The sequence below is a fragment of the Pleurodeles waltl genome, chromosome 7, assembly GCF_031143425.1.
Source record: "Pleurodeles waltl isolate 20211129_DDA chromosome 7, aPleWal1.hap1.20221129, whole genome shotgun sequence".
NCBI lineage: Eukaryota > Metazoa > Chordata > Amphibia > Caudata > Salamandridae > Pleurodeles > Pleurodeles waltl.
Genome location: NC_090446.1, coordinates 701163480 through 701185297, shown reverse-complemented (window position 1 = coordinate 701185297; position 21818 = coordinate 701163480). Strand labels below are relative to the sequence as shown.

Below are 21818 nucleotides of genomic sequence, written 5' to 3'. Positions count from 1 at the left end.
CGAAAAACTCTGCGCGACCGTCGAGCGAGAAGACTGCAGATGGCGTCCACGCCAAAGGAGCGTCGACAGTTCGAGACAGAAGAGGAACAGGAGGAATCCTTTTCCATCCAGGATTCAGACTCCGACGAGCTAGACTCTACAAAAACTGTGAGTAAGACGTCGAGATCAGAACTTAAAAAAGGAAAGAAGGCCCAGGGGACGCCACTGCCAACCGGCCATGGCTCCACCCAAATTCTCGGTGACCAACAATCGGCACCGAAAAAGGCCCATTCAGTGTCGAGATCGTCCGACTTCGGTCGAGACACCGGCACGCAGCCTCCTCGGGACCGAGAGAGTGCTAAACAGAAGCATCGACACCGAGAGTTCGGTGTCGACACGGATCTACGCCGAGACAGTGGCGCCGAAGACCATAGAGGCCAAGAATTTTCGGCACAGAAAAAGAGGAAGGTTACCTCGGAGCCGAAAAAACAATCAACAGGGTTTTCGGAGCCGAAAAAAGCGACATCAGACCCTGTTTCAGGCTCCTATACTGAAGAGCATTCTATGTCTTCACAAATGAAGAAACATAGATTTGAACAAGAACAGCAATCCACTGACGTGGATCACACGCAAAAGCGTATCTTTATTCAGCAGGGGACTGGGAAGATCAGTACCCTTCCACCTGTCAAACGAAAGAGAACGCTTCAGTTTACTCCTCAGCAACAAACAGCACAAAAGGTAACACCTCCTCCCTCGCCTCCACCTGTAACTCCGGCTTCGCCAACTTACACCCCGTCACATTCGCCAGCTCACACCGCATGAGCCACGATGACCAAGATCAGGATGCGTGGGACTTGTACGACGCACCAGTGTCTGATAACAGCCCAGACACATACCCAACTAGGCCCTCACCACCGGAAGACAGCACAGCCTACTCACAAGTGGTGGCTAGAGCAGCACTATTCCATAATGTGGAACTACACTCGGAACAAGTAGAGGATGATTTTTTATTTAACACCCTCTCTTCAACCCACAGCTCCTACCAAAGCCTGCCGATGCTCCCAGGCATGCTACGCCATGCAAAGGACATTTTCAAGGAGCCAGTTAAAAGTAGGGCAGTGACGCCTAGGGTGGACAAAAAGTATAGGGCGCCTCCTACGGACCCTGTATTCATCACCTCTCAGCTGCCACCAGATTCTGTGGTGGTAGGGGCTGCCAGAAAACGGGCAAATTCACACACTTCTGGGGATGCACCTCCCCCAGATAAAGAAAGCAGGAAGTTCGATGCAGCCGGGAAGAGGGTTGCTGTCCAAGCAGCAAACCAGTGGCGCATCGCAAATTCACAAGCGCTGCTAGCGCGATACGACAGAGCCCACTGGGATGAGATGCAGCATCTCATTGAACATCTCCCAAAAGATCTGCAAAAAAGAGCAAAACAGGTTGTTGAGGAGGGTCAAAACATTTCCAACAATCAAATACGCTCCTCCATTGATGCAGCAGACACAGCCGCAAGGACCATTAATACGTCGGTTACCATCCGTAGGCACGCATGGCTCAGAACGTCTGGATTCAAGCCAGAAATTCAGCAGGCAGTGCTTAACATGCCAGTCAACGAAAAACTTCTGTTCGGTCCGGAGGTCGACACAGCCATAGAAAAGCTCAAGAAGGACACTGACACTGCCAAGGCCATGGGCGCACTCTACTCCCCGCAGAGCAGAGGATCTTATAACACCTTCCGCAAAACACCTTTTAGAGGAGGGTTTCGGGGTCAGGCCACACAAGCTAGCACCTCACAGTCCGCACCGCCCACCTACCAGGGACAGTACAGGGGAGGTTTTCGGGGCCAGTATAGAGGGGGGCAATTCCCTAGGAATAGAGGAAGATTTCAAAGCCCCAAAACCACTACCAACAAGCAGTGACTCACACGTCACTCACCCCTCCCACACAACACCAGTGGGGGGGAGGATACGTCAATATTACGAAGCATGGGACAAAATAACTACAGACACATGGGTCCTAGCAATTATCCAACATGGTTATTGCATAGAATTCCTGCAATTCCCCCCAGACATACCACCAAAATTACAAAATTTATCAAAATACCATTCACAGCTTCTAGAGATAGAAGTTCAAGCACTACTGCAAAAAAATGCAATAGAATTAGTACCAAGCACACAAATAAACACAGGAGTTTATTCACTGTACTTCTTGATACCAAAAAAGGACGAAACACTGAGACCAATTCTAGACCTCAGAGTAGTAAACACATTCATCAAATCAGACCACTTTCACATGGTCACACTACAAGAAGTGTTACCATTGCTCAAAAAACACAACTACATGACAACCCTAGACCTCAAGGACGCATATTTCCATATACCAATACATCAATCACACAGGAAATATCTAAGGTTTGTATTCAAAGGAATACATTACCAATTCAAAGTATTGCCTTTTGGTTTAACAACCGCTCCAAGAGTATTCACAAAATGCCTAGCAGTAGTCGCTGCACACATCAGAAGGCAGCAAATACATGTGTTCCCGTATCTAGACGACTGGCTAATCAAAACCAGTTCGCTCACACAATGCTCAAACCACACAAATCAAGTCATACAAACCCTCTACAAACTAGGGTTCACCGTCAACTTTGCAAAATCAAACATTCTGCCAAGCAAAGTACAGCAATATCTAGGAGCCATAATAGACACGACAAAAGGAGTAGCAACGCCAACTCCACAAAGGATCCACAATTTCAACAGAGTCATTCAACACATGTCTCCAAACCAAACAATACAAGCAAGAACAATACTACAGCTCCTAGGCATGATGTCCTCATGCATAGCCATTGTCCCAAACGCAAGACTGCACATGAGGCCCTTACAACAGTGCCTAGCCTCACAGTGGTCTCAAGCACAGGGTCACCTTCTAGATCTGGTGTTGCTAGACCGCCAAACTTACCTCTCGCTTCTATGGTGGAACAGTATAAATTTAAACATAGGGCGGCCTTTCCAAGACCCAGTGCCACAGTACGTAATAACAACAGATGCTTCCATGACAGGGTGGGGAGCACATCTCAATCAACACAACATAAGAGGACAATGGAACATACATCAAACAAAACTGCATATAAATCATCTAGAATTATTAGCAGTTTTTCAAGCACTAAAAGCTTTCCAACCAATCATAACCCACAAATACATCCTTGTCAAAACAGACAACATGACAACGATGTATTATCTAAACAAACAAGGAGGAACACATTCAACGCAGTTAAGCTTGTTAGCTCAAAAAATATGGAAGTGGGCAATCCACCATCAAATTGGTCTAATAGCACAGTTTATTCCGGGGATCCAGAATCAGCTGGCAGACAATCTCTCTCGAGATCACCAGCAAGTCCACGAATGGGAAATCCACCCACAGATTCTGAACACCTACTTCACACTCTGGGGAACACCACAAATAGACTTATTTGCAACAAAAGAGAACGCAAAATGCCAAAACTTCGCGTCCAGATACCCACACAAGCAATCCCAAGGCAATGCCCTATGGATGAACTGGTCAGGAATATTTGCTTACGCTTTTCCTCCTCTCCCTCTCCTTCCTTACCTAGTAAACAAATTGAGTCAAAACAAACTCAAACTCATTTTAATAGCACCAACGTGGGCAAGACAACCCTGGTACACAACACTGCTAGATCTGTCTGTAGTACCACACATCAAACTGCCCAACAAACCAGATCTGTTAACGCAACACAACCAACAGATCAGACACCCGGACCCAGCATCGCTGAATCTAGCAATCTGGCTCCTGAAATCCTAGAATTCGGACACTTACAACTTAGCCAAGAGTGTATGGAAGTCATAAAGCAGGCCAGAAGGCCATCCACTAGACACTGCTACGCAAGTAAGTGGAAAAGATTTGTTTGGTACTGCCATCATAATCAGATACAACCACTAGACGCAACTCCAAAACATATAGTAAATTACTTGCTCCATTTACAAAAAGCAAAGCTAGCCTTCTCTTCTATTAAAATACACCTTGCAGCAATATCTGCATACCTGCAAACTACCTATTCAACTTCCTTGTATAGGATACCAGTTATCAAAGCATTCATAGAAGGGCTTAAAAGAATTATACCACCAAGAACACCACCTGTTCCTTCATGGAACCTAAACGTGGTTCTAACAAGACTCATGGGCCCACCTTTCGAACCCATGCACTCTTGCGGAATACAATTCCTAACCTGGAAAGTTGCCTTTCTCATCGCCATTACATCTCTAAGAAGAGTAAGTGAAATTCAAGCGTTCACAACACAAGAGCCTTTTATACAAATACATAAAAATAAGGTCGTCCTACGACCTAATCCAAAATTTTTACCAAAAGTTATTTCACCATTCCATCTAAATCAAACGGTAGAACTACCAGTTTTTTTCCCACAGCCAGATTCTGTGGCTGAAAGAGCACTACATACATTAGATGTCAAAAGAGCATTAATGTACTACATTGACAGAACAAAGAACATCAGAAAAACTAAACAGCTATTTATTGCATTCCAAAAACCTCATGCAGGTAACCCAATATCAAAACAAGGTATAGCCAGATGGATAGTTAAATGCATCCAAATCTGCTACCTTAAAGCAAAAAGACAACTGCCCATTACTCCCAGGGCACATTCAACAAGGAAAAAAGGTGCTTCAATGGCCTTTTTAGGAAACATCCCAATGCAGGAAATATGTAAGGCAGCCACTTGGTCTACGCCTCACACATTCACCAAACACTACTGTATAGATGTGCTATCCGCACAACAAGCTACAGTAGGTCAAGCTGTATTAAGAACTCTATTTCAGACAACTTCTACTCCTACAGGCTAAACCACCGCTTATGGGGAACTAACTGCTTACTAGTCTATGCATACCATGTGTATCTACAGCGACAGATGCCATCGAACTGAAAATGTCACTTACCCAGTGTACATCTGTTCGTGGCATCAGTCGCTGAGATTCACATGGACCCACCCACCTCCCCGGAAGCCTGTAGCAGTTCAGAAGTTACCTTCAATTTTGTACATTTGTATATATATTACTTAATCCTTTAATAGGTACATACTTACATTTTTCATTGCGCGGGCACTATTACTATAGTACAACTCCTACCTCACCCTCTGCGGGGAAAACAATCGAAGATGGAGTCGACGCCCATGCGCAATGAGCACAGAAGGAGGAGTCACTCGGTCCCGTGACTCGAAAACACTTCTTCGAAGAAAAACAACTTGTAACACTCCGACCCAACACCAGATGGCGAGCTCATGCATACCATGTGAATCTCAGCGACTGATGCCACGAACAGATGTACACTGGGTAAGTGACATTTTCATTTCTTAGTTTATTTTAAGAACCACAGGTTCAAGATTTACAAACAATACTTTAAATGAAAGTTATTTCACTCAGGTATTCTAGGAACTTTGAATAATCACAATAGCATGTACGGTTTTGGCAAAAATGGTGATAAGCTATTTTAAAAGTGGGCACTGCAAAAAATCAACAGTTCCTGGGGGAGGTAAGTAATTGTTAAGTTCACAGGTAAGTAAAGCACTTACAGGGTTTAAAGTTGGGTCCAAGGTAGCCCACCGTTGGGGGTTCAAGGCAACCCCAATGTTACCACACAAGCAGCTCAGGGCGGGTTAGGTGCAGAGGTCAAAGTGGTGCCCAAAACACATAGGCTTCAATGGAAATAGGGGTGCCCCGGTTCCAGTCTGCCAGCAGGTAAGTATCTGCGTCCTTGGAGGGCAGACCAGTGGGGTTTTGTAGGGCACCGGGGGGGGGGACACAAGCAGGCACAGAAAGTACACCCTCAGCGGCACAGGGGCGGCCGGGTGCAGAGTGCAAACAGGCATCGGGTTTCCAATAGGTTTCAATGGGGACACCCAATACCTCCACCACTTTTTCTTTGGTAAACCATGATTGTCAATTAGCTGTTTTTCTCTGTCTGATACAAAGCATGCTTCAATTTAGGGAATGCTAAAGCTTGTAAAATCACAAAGTTCATATTGTGTGTGCCCACGATGTTTTATGTTCTAATTGTAGTTAATTTATTCAGCTGTGCAATGTTTGAAATTGTAAGGGGGAGAAATCTTTTTGAAGGCACTCTTAATCTCCCCATCTTACAAACGTCAAGTGATAAATTGAGGGCATTTTCTCCAGTTTACAATATACACAACAAAAGTGTGACTATTTTTGTATATCTGTTAGTCTGGGTGATACTGACTGACGATTTAGTAGTAACCCAGTGTTCGATGGCATGTGTGACTATAGGTACACTTGCTTTGCATACCCCTGCCTTTTAGTTTTGGATCTGGATTGTGCAAGTTGTTTTTCTTCGAGAAAGTCTTTCGAGTCACAAGGACAAGTGACTCTTCCTCTTGGTGATGTTGCTCATTGGCAATCAACTCTGTTAGATTGTTTTCTCTCTGCTGTCGGGTGTGGCGTGTGTGCCTCCTCTCGGTGTTCAACTTAGTTTGGCACAATTCTTCGTTTTCTTTACTGTTTTCGATCGCACTTAAAAAAAAAAAAAAAAAAAAAGATGAGAATGTCACAAGTAACCAATACTGACACCTAAGGATCTTGGAGCCTGTGGAAGTACTAAAACACCAGAGGTAAGTAGCACGGATTCCCCAGGCGCCCATGTGCAGAGATGTTACCATGGGTCAGCTGTGCATAATATTACATGGAGAAGTCATGGTTGGAGTTTTCATGTTTCAGGACCCTTCCTAGAAGGCCAAGACAAATCCTTTTGGGATAATGAAAGTTTGAGAGTACCCCCACCCTTGGATACCCAAAGAAGTGGAGTACCTAGACCAGGAAGCCCAGGTGCAGAGGGGTGAAGTTGTGTTGGAACCTTCCATTGAAGTCAATCAGAAACTCAGCTGTCCAGCTGCTGTTGTGTCTTGTAGACCAGGTTGATGGACCCCAGGCATGGATTCTGGATGAAGAGGACCTGTTGAAGGAGGGGACAGAGTCCAGACCACCTGGAGATGCCTAGGGGGTGCAGGAGGGCAATGACCACCCTTCTTGTAGATGCTTTCCTGTTTAAAGGTTGTTGTGGCGATGTAGTTGGAGTGATGCAGAAGGATCCTAGGAGTTGTCCACAAGGTGACCCATGCCGGTTGTCATACTGCAGAATGGTCAGTGGCCAGCGGGGCCACCAACAAGCCTTGGCAAATGCAAGAGAAGAGGTGCAAGCAAAGTTGAAGAAGGGGGGGGGGCCAGCAAGGTCCAAGGGACTCAAATTTTACAGGTAAGTCAGGGCCAGCCCCCAGCAAGGAGTAGAGCCAGTAGAAATTCTCTTGGTTCCCGGTGAAGTCCAGGAGCAGAATCCAGTGTCCAGGTGGCAGAAGTATCTTGAAGAATCTTGCAGGAAAATCTAGGGTTCCACCCTCATGGGAGCCCTTAAGTGACCTAGGAAGGGGGTTGAACGACTTCTGCATTGAACCATCTATCGGGGGTCAGGGACCCTACTCTGCTGGACTGACCAGTCAGATGCTTCCTTTGGCCTCTGCTCATCTTATTTCCCACATGGCAGAATCAAGTGGCCGCCTGGCAGAGCACTGTGCACCTCCGTAGAGGAAGAGCTGGGCAGGAGGGTGGTCTCCCCTGTCCTTTGTGTGTTTTTGTGCCAGAGCGGGAGCCTGGGCCTACAAGCCTGGAGAAAACCAGTTTTGCAAAGAGGGCACCAAATGTTCTCTTCAAAGCAGTCTGGTGGCACTCGGGAGCACCCCCACCCTAGCCAAGAGACACTTATTTCTAAAGGAAAGTTTGTAACGCCTGTCCTCTACAGGAGATTCTTTGTTCTGCCTTTCCCTGCCCAAGTTAAGCTCAGCAGAGGGGGGCAGAACAGTGTCTTGGGTCGGCAGCAGCAATGGCTTGCACGCAGACCCTACAAGCCTGCACAGACAGATATGGGGAATGCTCTAAGGAATCCCCAAATTACATGGTATCATGCTCTAGCACTGGAATTGGTGTAGTTGCATGGTTCCAACATGTTTGATGTAGGAAAGTAGCACCTTTATGACGGTTACTATAGGCGGGTGGCTCAGTTTTTGGTGTACTCCTATGGTGTGGCACGCAGCTCTTAGTGATAGTGTTTCGGTGTCCAGATAGCAAGAGCTGTCTAGGTGTAACTGTGGCTTATCTAGGAGAAGTGTTAATCACGTGCAATACCACATTAGTCAGTCAGTAGCTGTTCACAAGAAAGAATCACGCTAATTGTTGCAAAAATAAAGTATTCTTTATTACAACACTAAGACCATACTAACATCGGTATACCATCTCCACCTTGAGATATCAACACACAAAATATACACTTGACAGCAATCAGAAAGCATAGAAATGCATGATGCCCTATTAAGGGGGCGAGGGGAGTGGTATAAGAATGTAGGTGCCCAACCAAGGTAAGTGTGTTAGGATCCCAGGGGCTGGGGCTGTAGGGAATTGCCAGAGGTAAGTACTAGAAATCCCGCAGGCGCTCGGGTGCAGAGCTGTCATCCAGCCGGGTGTTCCATTGGCTAACACAGGACTGTTGCAGTTGGATTTTTATGGACCCTTCCCAGAGGAAACCAGTTGGCACCAAGAAAGTTGGAGAGTGCCCCCACCTTTGTCTACCCAGAAGGATGGCATACCTACACTAAGGAGCTCAGGTGCATAGGGGTGAAGTGGCGTCAGAAACCCTCTTTCAAATCACTGGAGGCTTTGATTGTCCAGTTGCTGTTGCGACCCGTGTACTAGGTCAGGGGAACCCAAGGTTTGATTCTGGGTGTGAAGAACCTGAAAAAGAACGGTGTCCATACCATACGGAGATGTCCGGTTGGTGCAGATAGACCATGCCCACGCTCTTGGAGGTGAAGTTCCTGATGGATGGTGAAGGAAGAATTCCAGCTGCGGAGTCCAGGAGGATGCAAGGGAATCTTGGGGTTGTCCACGAGCTGTCCCACATAGGCCGCTGGATTGCAGGAGGATCAGTGGGTCAGCCGGACCACCAACAAGCCTTTGCAAATAGCTGATGTAAGGAAGATTGTAGGTTTTTGGGAACCAGCAATGTCCTAGTTACTAGAACCTCTGAGGGTAAGTCAGGGTAGGCCTTCAGCAAGAAGGAAAGCCAGCCAAAGTCAGAAGAGCCCCCCACAAGAGACCCATTGGCAGAAGGCGCAAGGAGTCCTCAACAGCAAAACAAAACAGGAGTCCCATGTCGCAGGAACTGCAGAGCGGAAGCTGAACCTGAAGTTGCAGTGTCCTGAAGGCAGGGGGTTCTAGGAGCTCAAAGATCTCTTGGAGGAAGAGCTAACAAGCCTTGGCAAGAGCAATAGTTGCGGTGGACAGGGGTTCTATTCCAGTGGCTGCAGCAAGGATCCACCATCTCCGAAGTTGGTCAGGAGACAAGTTGGACCCGGAGAGGACCACAGAACCACCACTTGTGAGCAGAGCCTTTTCATTGTCTGTGGGATAGCAGGATCCACGAAGCTCGTCGTTGTTGTCATGAGGTACCTGCGGTTGCCAGGGAAGTTGTAGAAAAGTGCCCCTTTTAGCATGGTTAGTTAGCCACCCACGTTTTGCCTGGTATTAATGCTAACTTGCCCCAGCACCAGTGTTCTTTCCCTAAACTATACTATTGCTTCCACAATTGGTACAACCCTGGCACACATCTAAGTCCCTTGTAAAAGGTTCCAATGGTCCCAAGGACTCTGTGGCCAGTGAGGGTCCGTAAGGGGCGGCTGCAGCATGTATTGTGTGTGTTGGTGGGGAGAAAAAGGTAAAGCCCTGCCCCCTCTGCACCTGACTCCATGGGCCAGGTCTAGGTGGCCCACTGGTCTAGAGAAGGTCCCCAGGTGATTCCAACCTCGAGTCCACCCTGGGTCGACCCCTCCTTGCCATCATGACTGCGCCTGCAGCCTGAATCCAGAGGATCTTTCAGACTCCGACCGCGACCCGATCAGACAAAAATTCCGTGATGCACAAGAAGGCCCCTGCACCCCCGCCGCCCCCTGGCCTTGGGGAATCTGACCGACGATCTAGTGACGTCCAGCAGGTACCTCTCATGACTGTCCAGCATTTGGGTTCCTGGAGCCAACCCCCTGGGCCCAGCCTGCAGCATCTTTTGTGACCCCGGGGGTCCCATATTGAAAAGCATTGGGTTCCCAGCTCTGTTTGTATCCAGCCGTCTCTGTGCCACTGAGGGTGTGTTTGGTGTGACACCACCCATTCCCCCCCCCTCTTCCCCTGCCCCCGTCCCCCCCACCCCCTCCAGCCTGTGCCCTGAAACCACAGGTACTTAATCTGCAATCTCTTTTCTACCAAGTCCCAACTAGTCCTCATATGATTCCATTGCAAACCTGATGCCGACTTTGACCTCTGCACCCACCCTGCCCTTTGTTGCTGGTGGTGCACTTTTGGGGCAGCCTAAACTTTGACCTGTAGACATCAAAAACCAGGCAAAAAGTGGAGTGGGGGTGTTGAAACCAGAACCCATATTTTTACACTTTGTTCATTAATAGTACCACCTGGCTCCATTGTTGGAAACACTTGACCCTGCCCCCTCCCCCCCCCCCCCCCCCCCTTGAAAAAAATAGCAATCACATAGATGCTGCTGGGAGGAGGGTTGCAGCACAGGTGGCCAACAAATGGTGTATAGCCAATTCTGAAGCCCTGTTGGCCTGCTATGTAGAGCCCTTTTGGACAGAATGGAGGAACTCTTGCAGAACCTCCCAAAAAAAAATCACAAAAGAGGTCAGCAAATTTTCAGAGAAGGATAGGCCATCAGAAATAACTCCAACTGCTATGCCCTCAACGCAGCAGATATGGAACTTAGGGTGATTAATATCAGCATCCCTCTTAGAGGGCATGTATGGATAATGTGTTCTGGGTTCAAACTAGAGGTCCAGCAGGGTGTCTAAAAAATGCTTTTTGATAAGGAGCACCTTTTTGGACTGCAGGTAGATTCTACCCTTGATAAAATGAAAAAGGACACGGATACAGCCAAGGCGATGGGAGTGTTACAAACTTCCATGCCCAGGGGCTTCTTTCGTCTCCCAGTCTACAAAGGCAGATATAAATCCACCTCCACAGATCTCTCCACTTCCCAACAGAAACAGCCCCAGCCTGCCTACACCAAGGACCAGTCGCAATAACACCCCCTCCCTCTCCAACCACACAACACTTGACAGGGGGCAGACTACAGTTTGTTGTTTTTTTCACCCGATCTGGAATACCATCACTACAGACAAATGAGTACTAGCCATTATCTCATATGGCTATTGCCTGGATCTCCTTAACACACAGCCCAACATCCTACCTCACACTCAGGTTTTCACAGGAACATGCAACACTTCTCAGGCAAGAATTACAATTCCTTCTTCGCAGAGGCCATATAATCGGTCCCTCTTCAACACCATGATATAGGAAGCTGGCTCTTCATATAGTATGTCAAAATGAGGTATACTGTGCAGAGCCCAGTGGTTCTCTTACTAGTGAGCATGGGCTTGCTCTACCAAACCCAAGGTACTCTCATAGGGGTTAGTGTGGTCGAGCAGCCTTAGGCTCATCAGCGAGGACCCTCTGTAGGAAGTTGGCTCTGTATGTGCTATTTCAAAGTAAGGAATAGCATGCACAGAGTCCAAGGGTTCCCCTTAGAGGTAAAATAGTGGTAAAAATAGATAATACTAATGCTCTATTTTGTGGTAGTGTGGTCGAGCAGTAGGCTTATCCAAGGAGTAGTGTTAAGCATTTGTTGTACATACACATAGACAATAAATGAGGTACACACACTCCGAGACAAATCCAGCCAATAGGTTTTGTTATAGAAAAATATCTTTTCTTAGTTTATTTTAAGAACCACAGGTTCAAATTTAACATGTAATATCTTGTTTGAAAGGTATTGCAGGTAAGTACATTAGGAACTTTGAATTATTTCAATTGCATGTATACTTTTCAAGTTATTGACAAATAGCTATTTCAAAAGTGGACACAGTGCAATTTTCACGGTTCCTGGGGGAGGTAAGTTTTTGTTAGTTTTACCAGGTAAGTAAGACACTTACAGGGTTCAGTTCTTGGTCCAAGGTAGCCCACCGTTGGGGGTTCAGAGCAACCCCAAAGTCACCACACCAGCAGCTCAGGGCCGGTCAGGTGCAGAGTTCAAAGTGGTGCCCAAAACGCATAGGCTAGAATGGAGAGAAGGGGGTGCCCCGGTTCCGGTCTGCTTGCAGGTAAGTACCCGCGTCTTCGGAGGGCAGACCAGGGGGGGTTTGTAGGGCACCGGGGGGGACACAAGCCCACACAGAAATTTCACCCTCAGCAGCGCGGGGGCGGCCGGGTGCAGTGTAGAAACAAGCGTCGGGTTTTCAATGTTAGTCTATGAGAGATCAACGGATCTCTTCAGCGCTGCAGGCAGGCAAGGGGGGGGCTTCCTCGGGGAAACCTCCACTTGGGCAAGGGAGAGGGACTCCTGGGGGTCACTTCTCCAGTGAAAGTCCGGTCCTTCAGGTCCTGGGGGCTGCGGGTGCAGGGTCTTTTCCAGGCGTCGGGACTTAGGTTTCAGAGAGTCGCAGTCAGGGGAAGCCTCGGGATTCCCTCTGCAGGCGGCGCTGTGGGGGCTCAGGGGGGACAGGTTTTGGTACTCACAGTCGTAGAGTAGTCCGGGGGTCCTCCCTGAGGTGTTGGTTCTCCACCAGCCGAGTCGGGGTCGCCGGGTGCAGTGTTGCAAGTCTCACGCTTCTTGCGGGGAGATTGCAGGGTCTTTAAAGCTGCTCCTTGAAACAAAGTTGCAGTCTTTTTGGAGCAGGTCCGCTGTCCTCGGGAGTTTCTTGTCTTTTTCGAAGCAGGGCAGTCCTCAGAGGATTCAGAGGTCGCTGGTCCCTTGGAAGGCGTCGCTGGAGCAGAGTTCTTTGGAAGGCAGGAGACAGGCCGGTGAGTTTCTGGAGCCAAGGCAGTTGTCGTCTTCTGGTCTTCCTCTGCAGGGGTTTTCAGCTAGGCAGTCCTTCTTCTTGTTGTTGCACAAATCTCATTTTCTAGGGTTCAGGGTAGCCCTTAAATACTAAATTTAAGGGCGTGTTTAGGTCTGGGGGGTTAGTAGCCAATGGCTACTAGCCCTGAGGGTGGGTACACCCTCTTTGTGCCTCCTCCCAAGGGGAGGGGGTCACAATCCTAACCCTATTGGGGGAATCCTCCTTCTACAAGATGGAGGATTTCTAAAAGTCAGAGTCACCTCAGCTCAGGACACCTTAGGGGCTGTCCTTACTGGCCAGTGACTCCTCCTTGTTTTTCTCATTATCTCTCCTGGACTTGCCGCCAAAAGTGGGGGCTGGGTCCAGGAGGCGGGCATCTCCACTAGCTGGAGTGCCCTGGGGCATTGTAACACGAAGCTTGAGCCTTTGAAGCTCACTGCTAGGTGTTACAGTTCCTGCAGGGGGGAGGTGTGAAGCACCTCCACCCAGAGCAGGCTTTGTTTCTGTCCTCAGAGAGCACAAAGGCTCTCACCGCATGAGGTCAGACACTCGTCTCAGCAGCAGGCTGGCACAGACCAGTCAGTCCTGCACTGAACAATTGGGTAAAATACAGGGTGCATCTCTAAGATGCACTCTGTGTGCATTTTTTAATAAATCCAACACTGGCATCAGTGTGGGTTTATTATTCTGAGAAGTTTGATACCAAACTTCCCAGTATTCAGTGTAGCCATTATGGAGCTGTGGAGTTCGTTTTTGACAGACTCCCAGCCCATATACTCTTATGGCTACCCTGCACTTACAATGTCTAAGGTTTTGCTTAGACACTGTAGGGGCATAGTGCTCATGCACCTATGCCCTCACCTGTGGTATAGTGCACCCTGCCTTAGGGCTGTAAGGCCTGCTAGAGGGGTGACTTACCTATGCCACAGGCAGTGTGAGGTTGGCATGGCACCCTGAGGGGAGTGCCATGTCGACTTAGTCATTTTCCCCCCCCAGCACACACAAGCTGGCAAGCAGTGTGTCTGTGCTGAGTGAGGGGTCCCTAGGGTGGCATAAGACATGCTGCAGCCCTTAGAGACCTTCCCTGGCATCAGGGCCCTTGGTACCAGGGGTACCAGTTACAAGGGACTTACCTGGGTGCCAGGGTTGTGCCAATTGTGGAGACAATGGTACATTTTAGGTGAAAGAACACTGGTGCTGGGGCCTGGTTAGCAGGGTCCCAGCACACTTCTCAGTCAAGTCAGCATCAGTATCAGGCAAAAAGTGGGGGGTAACTGCAACAGGGAGCCATTTCTTTACACCCTCTTTTTGACATGACCACCACCATTTATTGCCTGGTAACTGATGCAGTTTCAACTGAAAATGCACTGAGCTCCTGCTAACCGTGTCCCCACGGCCAGCTCTCTTACCCTAACACTGCAACTGTTGCCCGATTGTCAAAAACTTTGCCAACTCTTCTCCCCCCCCCCCCCCCCCCCCCCCCCCCCAAAAAAAGTCTCAAGTAAATGGTACCCTAGGTACCTAGAGCATGGGGACCAAAGAGGGCCCCCAAGGGCCTCAAGTGGCCTTCTTAGTCTCCATTACCTCACAATGGCTTGCAAGTGAGCTTTCTTCCAAATGCATAGAGACAAAGTGGTTCTTTGTACTAATCCTAAATTCCTACCTGAGGTAGTCTCACAATTTCGTCTCAATCAGTCCATTGAGCTCCCATTTGTTTCCGTAACCAGATTCCGTTGCGAAAAGAGCTCTTCATACCTTAGATGTCAAAAGAACACATGTTCTACATGGACAGAACTAAAACTTTCAGGTAAGCTAAACAGCGTTGTAGCTGTTTCTCCACCTCGTAAAGGCAACCCAATGTCCAAATCAGGCATAGGTAGATGGATATTCAAATGTATTCTAACTTGTTACATGAAGGCCAAAAGACCATTACCTTTTTCTCCCAGAGAAGATTTCACTCGCAGAAAGGGAGCCACTATGGCCTTCCTTGGAAACATTCCCATAGCTGATATTTATAAGGCAGCTAAATGATCTATATCCCACACCTTCATACATCAATACTGTGTGGATGTTTTAGCACACCAATAAGTTAGTGTAGGTCAGACAGTGATAAGTACTCTTTTTCTGACTACTGCAACTTCCACAGGCTAGCCACTGTCTCTAAGGGAGGACTGCTTTACAGTTTGTGCAGAGCATGTGTATCCACAGCCACACGTGCCATTGAATGGATTATGCTGTAAGCAGCTGTTCATGCCATGCAGTACTGTAGATTCACATGCACCCTCCCTGGACACTTGTGGCTGTTAGTCAGATTATATCTTTACATTTTGCATGGACATCTCTTTTCTTCCACATACCTTAGACACCTTTCTTATCCACCATCGGGGAAACAATATAATATTGTAGTTGATGCACATGTGCAATATCAACAAGAGGATGAGTCACTCGACCTAGTGACTCAAAAGACTTCTTCGAAGAAAAACAACTCTCTCAACCCCAGACCCAACACTAGATGGCAGGAGTATGCACAGCATGTGAATCTACAGTACTTCATGCTACGAACAGATGCTAACAGGTTAAGTAACATAATCCTTTTCTCAGGCCTATTTTCAGGTTGTCTAGTTCTTTGCTGTAGAAATATTTAAAATAATATGAAAGTATTTAAAACTATATGGTTTTCTACACCTTACTTTTGAAGTTGCAGCTGTATTTATGACCTTCTGATCAACCATTGTATTTCTTAGGAGGAACAATACAATCATTTGGATGCAACTGATATAGCTAAGGTAGAAAAATGTGCAAGTGAGGCCATGGAGTGGATGAACAACAAAATGAACTTGCAGAGTAAGCAGAGTCTTACTGTGGACCCTGTAGTAAAAACCAAGGAAATTCGGGCAAAGACGCAAGTAAGACCACTACTATATATTTATTGTGCACTGTTTACAACATGGTTTGTTTTTTGGATGCAAACTGTGACTGGTAGGTGACCATTATAAAAAGCTCTGCAGTATTTCCCTCCTTTGTAAATCTACCTAACTTTCAGCTATTCTCCCTCCACATGTGATACTGTAGAGAAAAATATTTTTTGGCCAACTAGTCCTACTCTTAGAGTTGTACTGACCACTGTTCCTTATGATGAACTGTGAATAGAAGATAAAACACAAGGCTTTAGACCTCCTTTTCTAAACTAACACTGAACAAAAATTGCTTGTTTTAGCAAAGTTGGCATTTGAACGCAAAATTAGATCACCAGCCTTGTGCTGCATAAGCATAGCTCCTTGTCAGTGCAGTAGTAATGCCTCTTTTCAGTCATCTACTCAGGGTTGTAGGTCGATGGGGTGATAGACAATTTAGTCAAGAAATGAGCACTCTAAAAGAAAATCTTGATATTTTGAAGACTTTTTCAAAAAGGTGCAGGTAAAGTGGTGGCTCTAAAGTTATCCCCTATCTTTCACAGCACCATAATTATGTGCTGCCTCATTAGATAGTGGGAGAAGGTACTGCTAGTGATACGAACAAGTAAACTGTTGCAGCAAACTGTTGTGTAGCCATTTTAGCAATAGTTTTATATTCATTATTTTAGCAAACTAGGCCTACTGCTGTGCACTTTAACCTAGATATATTTTATTCAGCTTTGTTTTTATTATTTTAACAGTAGCCACATTTTCGGTCTTGTTTTATTTTCTCTATTTAGCTGTTCTTTGCCTAGGCCAGCACTGCGTTCTTAAACAAGACATTTCTTTCACTCTGTGCTTTTCTCAAGGCTGCAGTAAGATAGGTTGCCGGCAAAAGTGGTACGCTTTGTCGCTAATGTTCACAAAAACATGCACACTCTTACGTGGGGATCCTTTCTTGGAAAACACCAGCTGTTTTATTATAAAAACACTACTTTGACCCCAGTACATTAGAGGGAGATTCCAGCCCGATGACCACGACTGTATGCTGATTGCTGAGTGTTTCGCTGCATCTGCTTATGTAGACTACAGCCTCTTGCTCAGATATGAGGAATGATGTCTTCCCAGGGGAACCTGAAGGGCAGTATTAGAGCTTAACCTGCTATGCTCTAACATAGTCTAGGTAGGAACTATTCTTAAAAACTTAATGACAACATGGTAGCGTTATTTTTGTGTTTTACTCTCCTTGTCACAATTTTAATCTTGTCATGCTTCATCGTCCTAGTCGTTGCAATACATGCTTTATTATCTAAGATGCAGTTACTTCAATAAAACTTTATTGAATTATACTCTGCCTCTGATTGTCCTTGTACATGTGAGACTAATGTTATTGAGATAAACGGATCAGCTCTGAGTGACCACGATTTCCCTGAGGAGTCATTTGTGTCATGTGCCCAGTTGCCCAATCATCCCTGCTCTTGGGTGGAGATGAGGCACTGCTTGTTAGCCAGAAGTAAACCCGTATTAGGCCGACAGGTGTCATCTGGTTGGGTTCAGAGTCAGTCCCCCCTGCAATAGAAGTGATTCTGCCGCCCGAATCCAGTAGTCTCATTAGGATAATGAGAACCTGCGCATCAAAACCACCTGGTACTTTGATTCTCTCAGGGTAGTTCACCTTCTAGATGTAGAAAATATCTAGACTAGTGAAATGAGTTGAAATTTCAAGTGAACAAAGAGTGGGCTTTGAAAACACAGTTCTTCAGAATATAATATTATTAAATATAAGCAGGACATGGATAAGGTCCTCTGTTCCCGAAATTTGAAAGAAATGCAAGTTAAGACCCAGCCACCAAATGGATAAAAGAGATTCAGAATGTTAAATCTCCACGTGATCTATCCTCCACTTCATTGAGCTTCAAATGCCTGTTATCATGTTCTACCTAACATAGAAGATGAAAAGTTCCTGACGTTTTTGGTAGGCAGCGAACGTACTCATACATGGACTTTCCATTTTTTTGTATGGATTGTTACATGCCATTAATTGGCTGTGCATTTAATGAATCTTCTTCGTCCATATCCTCACTAAGGAAATGCCTCCTTGGCATGGTTACTGTAAAGAAATGGCTCCCTGTTGCTGTTACCCCCCACTTTTTGCCTGATACTGATGCTGACTTGACTGAGAAGTGTGCTGGGACCCTGCTAACCAGGCCCCAGCACCAGTGTTCTTTCACCAAAAATGTACCATTGTTTCCACAATTGGCACAACCCTGGCACCTAGGTAAGTCCCTTGTAACTGGTACCCCTGGTACCAAGGGCCCTGATGCCAGGGAAGGTCTCTAAGGGCTGCAGCATGTCTTATGCCACCCTAGGGACCCCTCACTCAGCACAGACACGCTGCTTGCCAGCTTGTGTGTGCTGATGGGGAGAAAATGACTAAGTCGACATGGCACTCCCCTCAGGGTGCCATGCCAACCTCCCCCTGCCTGTGGCATAGGTAAGTCACCCCTCTAGTAGGCCTTACAGCCCTAAGGCAGGGTGCACTATACCACAGGTGAGGGCATATGTGCATGAGCACTATGCCCCTACAGTGTCTAAGCAAAACCTTAGACATTGTAAGTGCCGGGTAGCCATAAGAGTATATGGGCTGGGAGTCTGTCAAAAACGAACTTCACAGCTCCATAATGGCTACACTGAATACTGGGAAGTTTAGTATCAAACTTCTCAGAATAATAAACCCACACTGATGCCAGTGTTGGATTTATTAAAAAATGCACACAGAGGGCATCTTAGAGATGCCCCCTGTATTTTACACAATTGTTCAGTGCAGGACTGACTGGTCTGTGCCAGCCTGCTGCTGAGAGACGAGTGTCTGACCTCATGCGCTGAGAGCCTTTGTGCTCTCTGAGGACAGAAACAAAGCCTGCTCTGGGTGGAGGTGCTTCACACCTCCCCCCTGCAGGAACTGTAACACCTAGCAGTGAGCTTCAAAGGCTCAAGCTTAGTGTTACAATGCCCCAGGGCACTCCAGCTAGTGGAGATGCCCGCCTCCTGGACCCAGCCCCCACTTTTGGCGGCAAGTCCAGGAGAGATAATGAGAAAAACAAGGAGGAGTCACTGGCCAGTCAGGACAGCCCCTAAGGTGTCCTGAGCTGAGGTGACTCTGACTTTTAGAAATCCTCCATCTTGTAGAAGGAGGATTCCCCCAATAGGGATAGGAATGTGACCCCCTCCCCTTGGGAGGAGGCACAAAGAGGGTGTACCCACCCTCAGGGCTAGTAGCCATTGGCTACTAACCCCCCAGACCTAAACACGCCCTTAAATTTAGTATTTAAGGGCTCCCCTGAACCTAAGAATTTAGATTCCTGAAACTACAAGAAGAAGAAGACTGCTGAGCTGAAAAACCCCTGCAGAGGAAGAACAGAAGACACCAACTGCTTTGGCCCCAGACTTACCAGCCTGTCTCCTGCCTTCCAAAGAAACCTGCTCCAGCGACGCTTTCCAAGGGACCAGCGACCTCTCAATCCTCTGAGGACTGCCCTGCTTCAAGAAAGACACGAAACTCCCGAGGACAGCGGCACTGCTCCAAAAGAACTGCAACTTTGTTTCAAGGAGCAGATTTAAAGACCCCTGCAACTCCCCGCAAGAAGCGTGAGACTTGCAACACTGCACCCGGAGACCCCGACTCGACTGGTGGAGAACCAACACCTCAGGGAGGACCCTCCGGCGACTCCGAGACCGTGAGTAACCAAAGTTGTCCCCCTGAGCCCCCACAGCGACGCCTGCAGAGGGAATCCCGAGGCTCCCCCTGACCGCGACTGCCTGAACTCCATTTCCCGACGGCTGGAAAAGACCCTGCACCCGCAGCCCCCAGCACCTAAAGGAACGGAACTCCTGTGCAGGAGTGACCCCCAGGAGGCCCTCTCCCTTGCCCAGGTGGTGGCTACCCCGAGGAGCCCCCCCCTTGCCTGCCTGCAACGCTGAAGAGATCCCTTGATCTCTCATTGAAAACCATTGAAAACCCGACGCGTGTTTGCACACTGCACCCGGCCGCCCCCGCGCTGCTGAGGGTGTACTTTTTGTGCTGACTTGTGTCCCCCCCCCGGTGCCCTACAAAACCCCCCTGGTCTGCCCTCCGAAGACGCGGGTACTTACCTGCTGGCAGACTGGAACCGGGGCACCCCCTTCTCTCCATTGAAGCCTATGTGTTTTGGGCACCTCTTTGACCTCTGCACCTGACCGGCCCTGAGCTGCTGGTGTGGTAACTTTGGGGTTGCTCTGAACCCCCAACGGTGGGCTACCTTGGACCAAAAACTGAAACCTGTAAGTGACTTACTTACCTGTGAAACCTAACAATACTTTACCTCCCCCAGGAACTGTGAAAATTGCACTGTGTCCACTTTTAAAACAGCTTATTGTTTTATGTAAAAAGTATACATGCTAATGTAAGGATTCAAAGTTCCTAAAGTACTTACCTGCAAAACCTTTCAAATGAGATATTACATGTAGAATTTGAACCTGTGGTTCTTAAAATAAACTAAGAAAAGATATTTTTCTATAACAAAAACTTATTGGCCTGGAATTGTTTCTGAGTGTGTGTTCCTCATTTATTGCCTGTGTGTATGTACAACAAATGCTTAACACTACTCCTTTGATAAGCCTACTGCTCGACCACACTACCACAAAATAGAGCATTAGTATTATCTCTTTTTGCCACTATCTTACCTCTAAGGGGAACCCTTGGACTCTGTGCATGCTATTCCTTACTTTGAAATAGCACATACAGAGCCAGCTTCCTACAGTTACCCCCTAACTTTTTGCCTTTGCTGATTATGTTATGATTTGAAAGTGTGCTAACCAGGCCCCAGCACCAGTGTTCTTTCCCTAAACTGTCTCCACAATTGGCACAACCCTGGCACTCAGGTAAGTCTCTTGTAACTGGTACACCTGGTACCAAGGGCCCTGATGCCAGGGAAGGTCTCTAAGGGCTGCAGCATGTCTCATGCCACCCTGGGGACCCCTCACTCAGCACATGCACACTGTCTCAGAGCTTGTGTGTTCTGGTGGGGAGAAAATGACTAAGTCGACATGGCACTCCCCTCAGAGTGCCATGCCAACCTCCCACTGCCTGTGGCATAGGTAAGTCCCCCCTCTAGCAGGCCTTACAGCCCTAAGGCAGGGTGCACTATACCACAGGTGAGGGCATATGTGCATGAGCACTATGCCCCTACAGTGTCTACGCAAAACCTTAGACATTGTAAGTGCAGGGTAGCCATAAAAGTATATGGTCTGGGAGTTTGTCAAACACGAACTCCACAGTTCCATAATGGTTACACTGAAATCTGGGAAGTTTGGTATCAAACTTAGTAGCACAATAAATGCACACTGATGTCAGTGTGCAATATATTGTAACATACACCCAGACGGCATCTTAGAGATGCCCCCTGAATACCCACCCGGCTTCTAGTGTAGGCTGACCAGTTTCTGCCAGCCTGCCACACACCAGACATGTTGCTGGCCACATGGGGAGAGTGCCTTTGTCACTCTGGCCAGGAACAAAGCCTGTACTGTATTGGGTAGAGGTGCTTCTCACCTCCCCCTGCAGGAACTGGAACACCTGGCGGTGAGCCTCAAAGGCTCACCCCTTTTGGTACAGCGCCCCAGGGCATCCCAGCTAGTGGAGATGCCCACCCCTCTGGCCTCTGCCCCCACTTTTGGCGGCAAGGCTGGAGGAGATAATGAGAAAAACAAGGAGGAGTCACCCACCAGTCATGACACCACTTAAGGTGTCCTGATCTGAAGTGACCCCTGCCTTGAGAAATCCTCCATCTTGAGTTTGGAGGATTCCCCCAATAGGATTAGGGATGTGCTCAACCCCCCCCCCCCCCCCCCCCCCCCCCCCCCCCCACAGGGAGGAGGCACAAAGTGGGGGTGTAGTCACCCTCAAGGACAGTAGCCAT

General features: G+C 47.6%; 1 protein-coding gene across 1 annotated transcript in view; it reads left to right on the top strand.

The window, feature by feature from the left end:
* HSPA4 (heat shock protein family A (Hsp70) member 4) overlaps positions 1-21818 on the top strand; it is a 506168-nt gene that overhangs the window by 472435 nt on the left and 11915 nt on the right. Inside the window, exon 18 of the mRNA XM_069244722.1 lies at positions 15712-15873. Coding sequence (XP_069100823.1) covers positions 15712-15873 — 162 coding nt within the window. The remainder of the gene's footprint in view (positions 1-15711; positions 15874-21818) is intronic.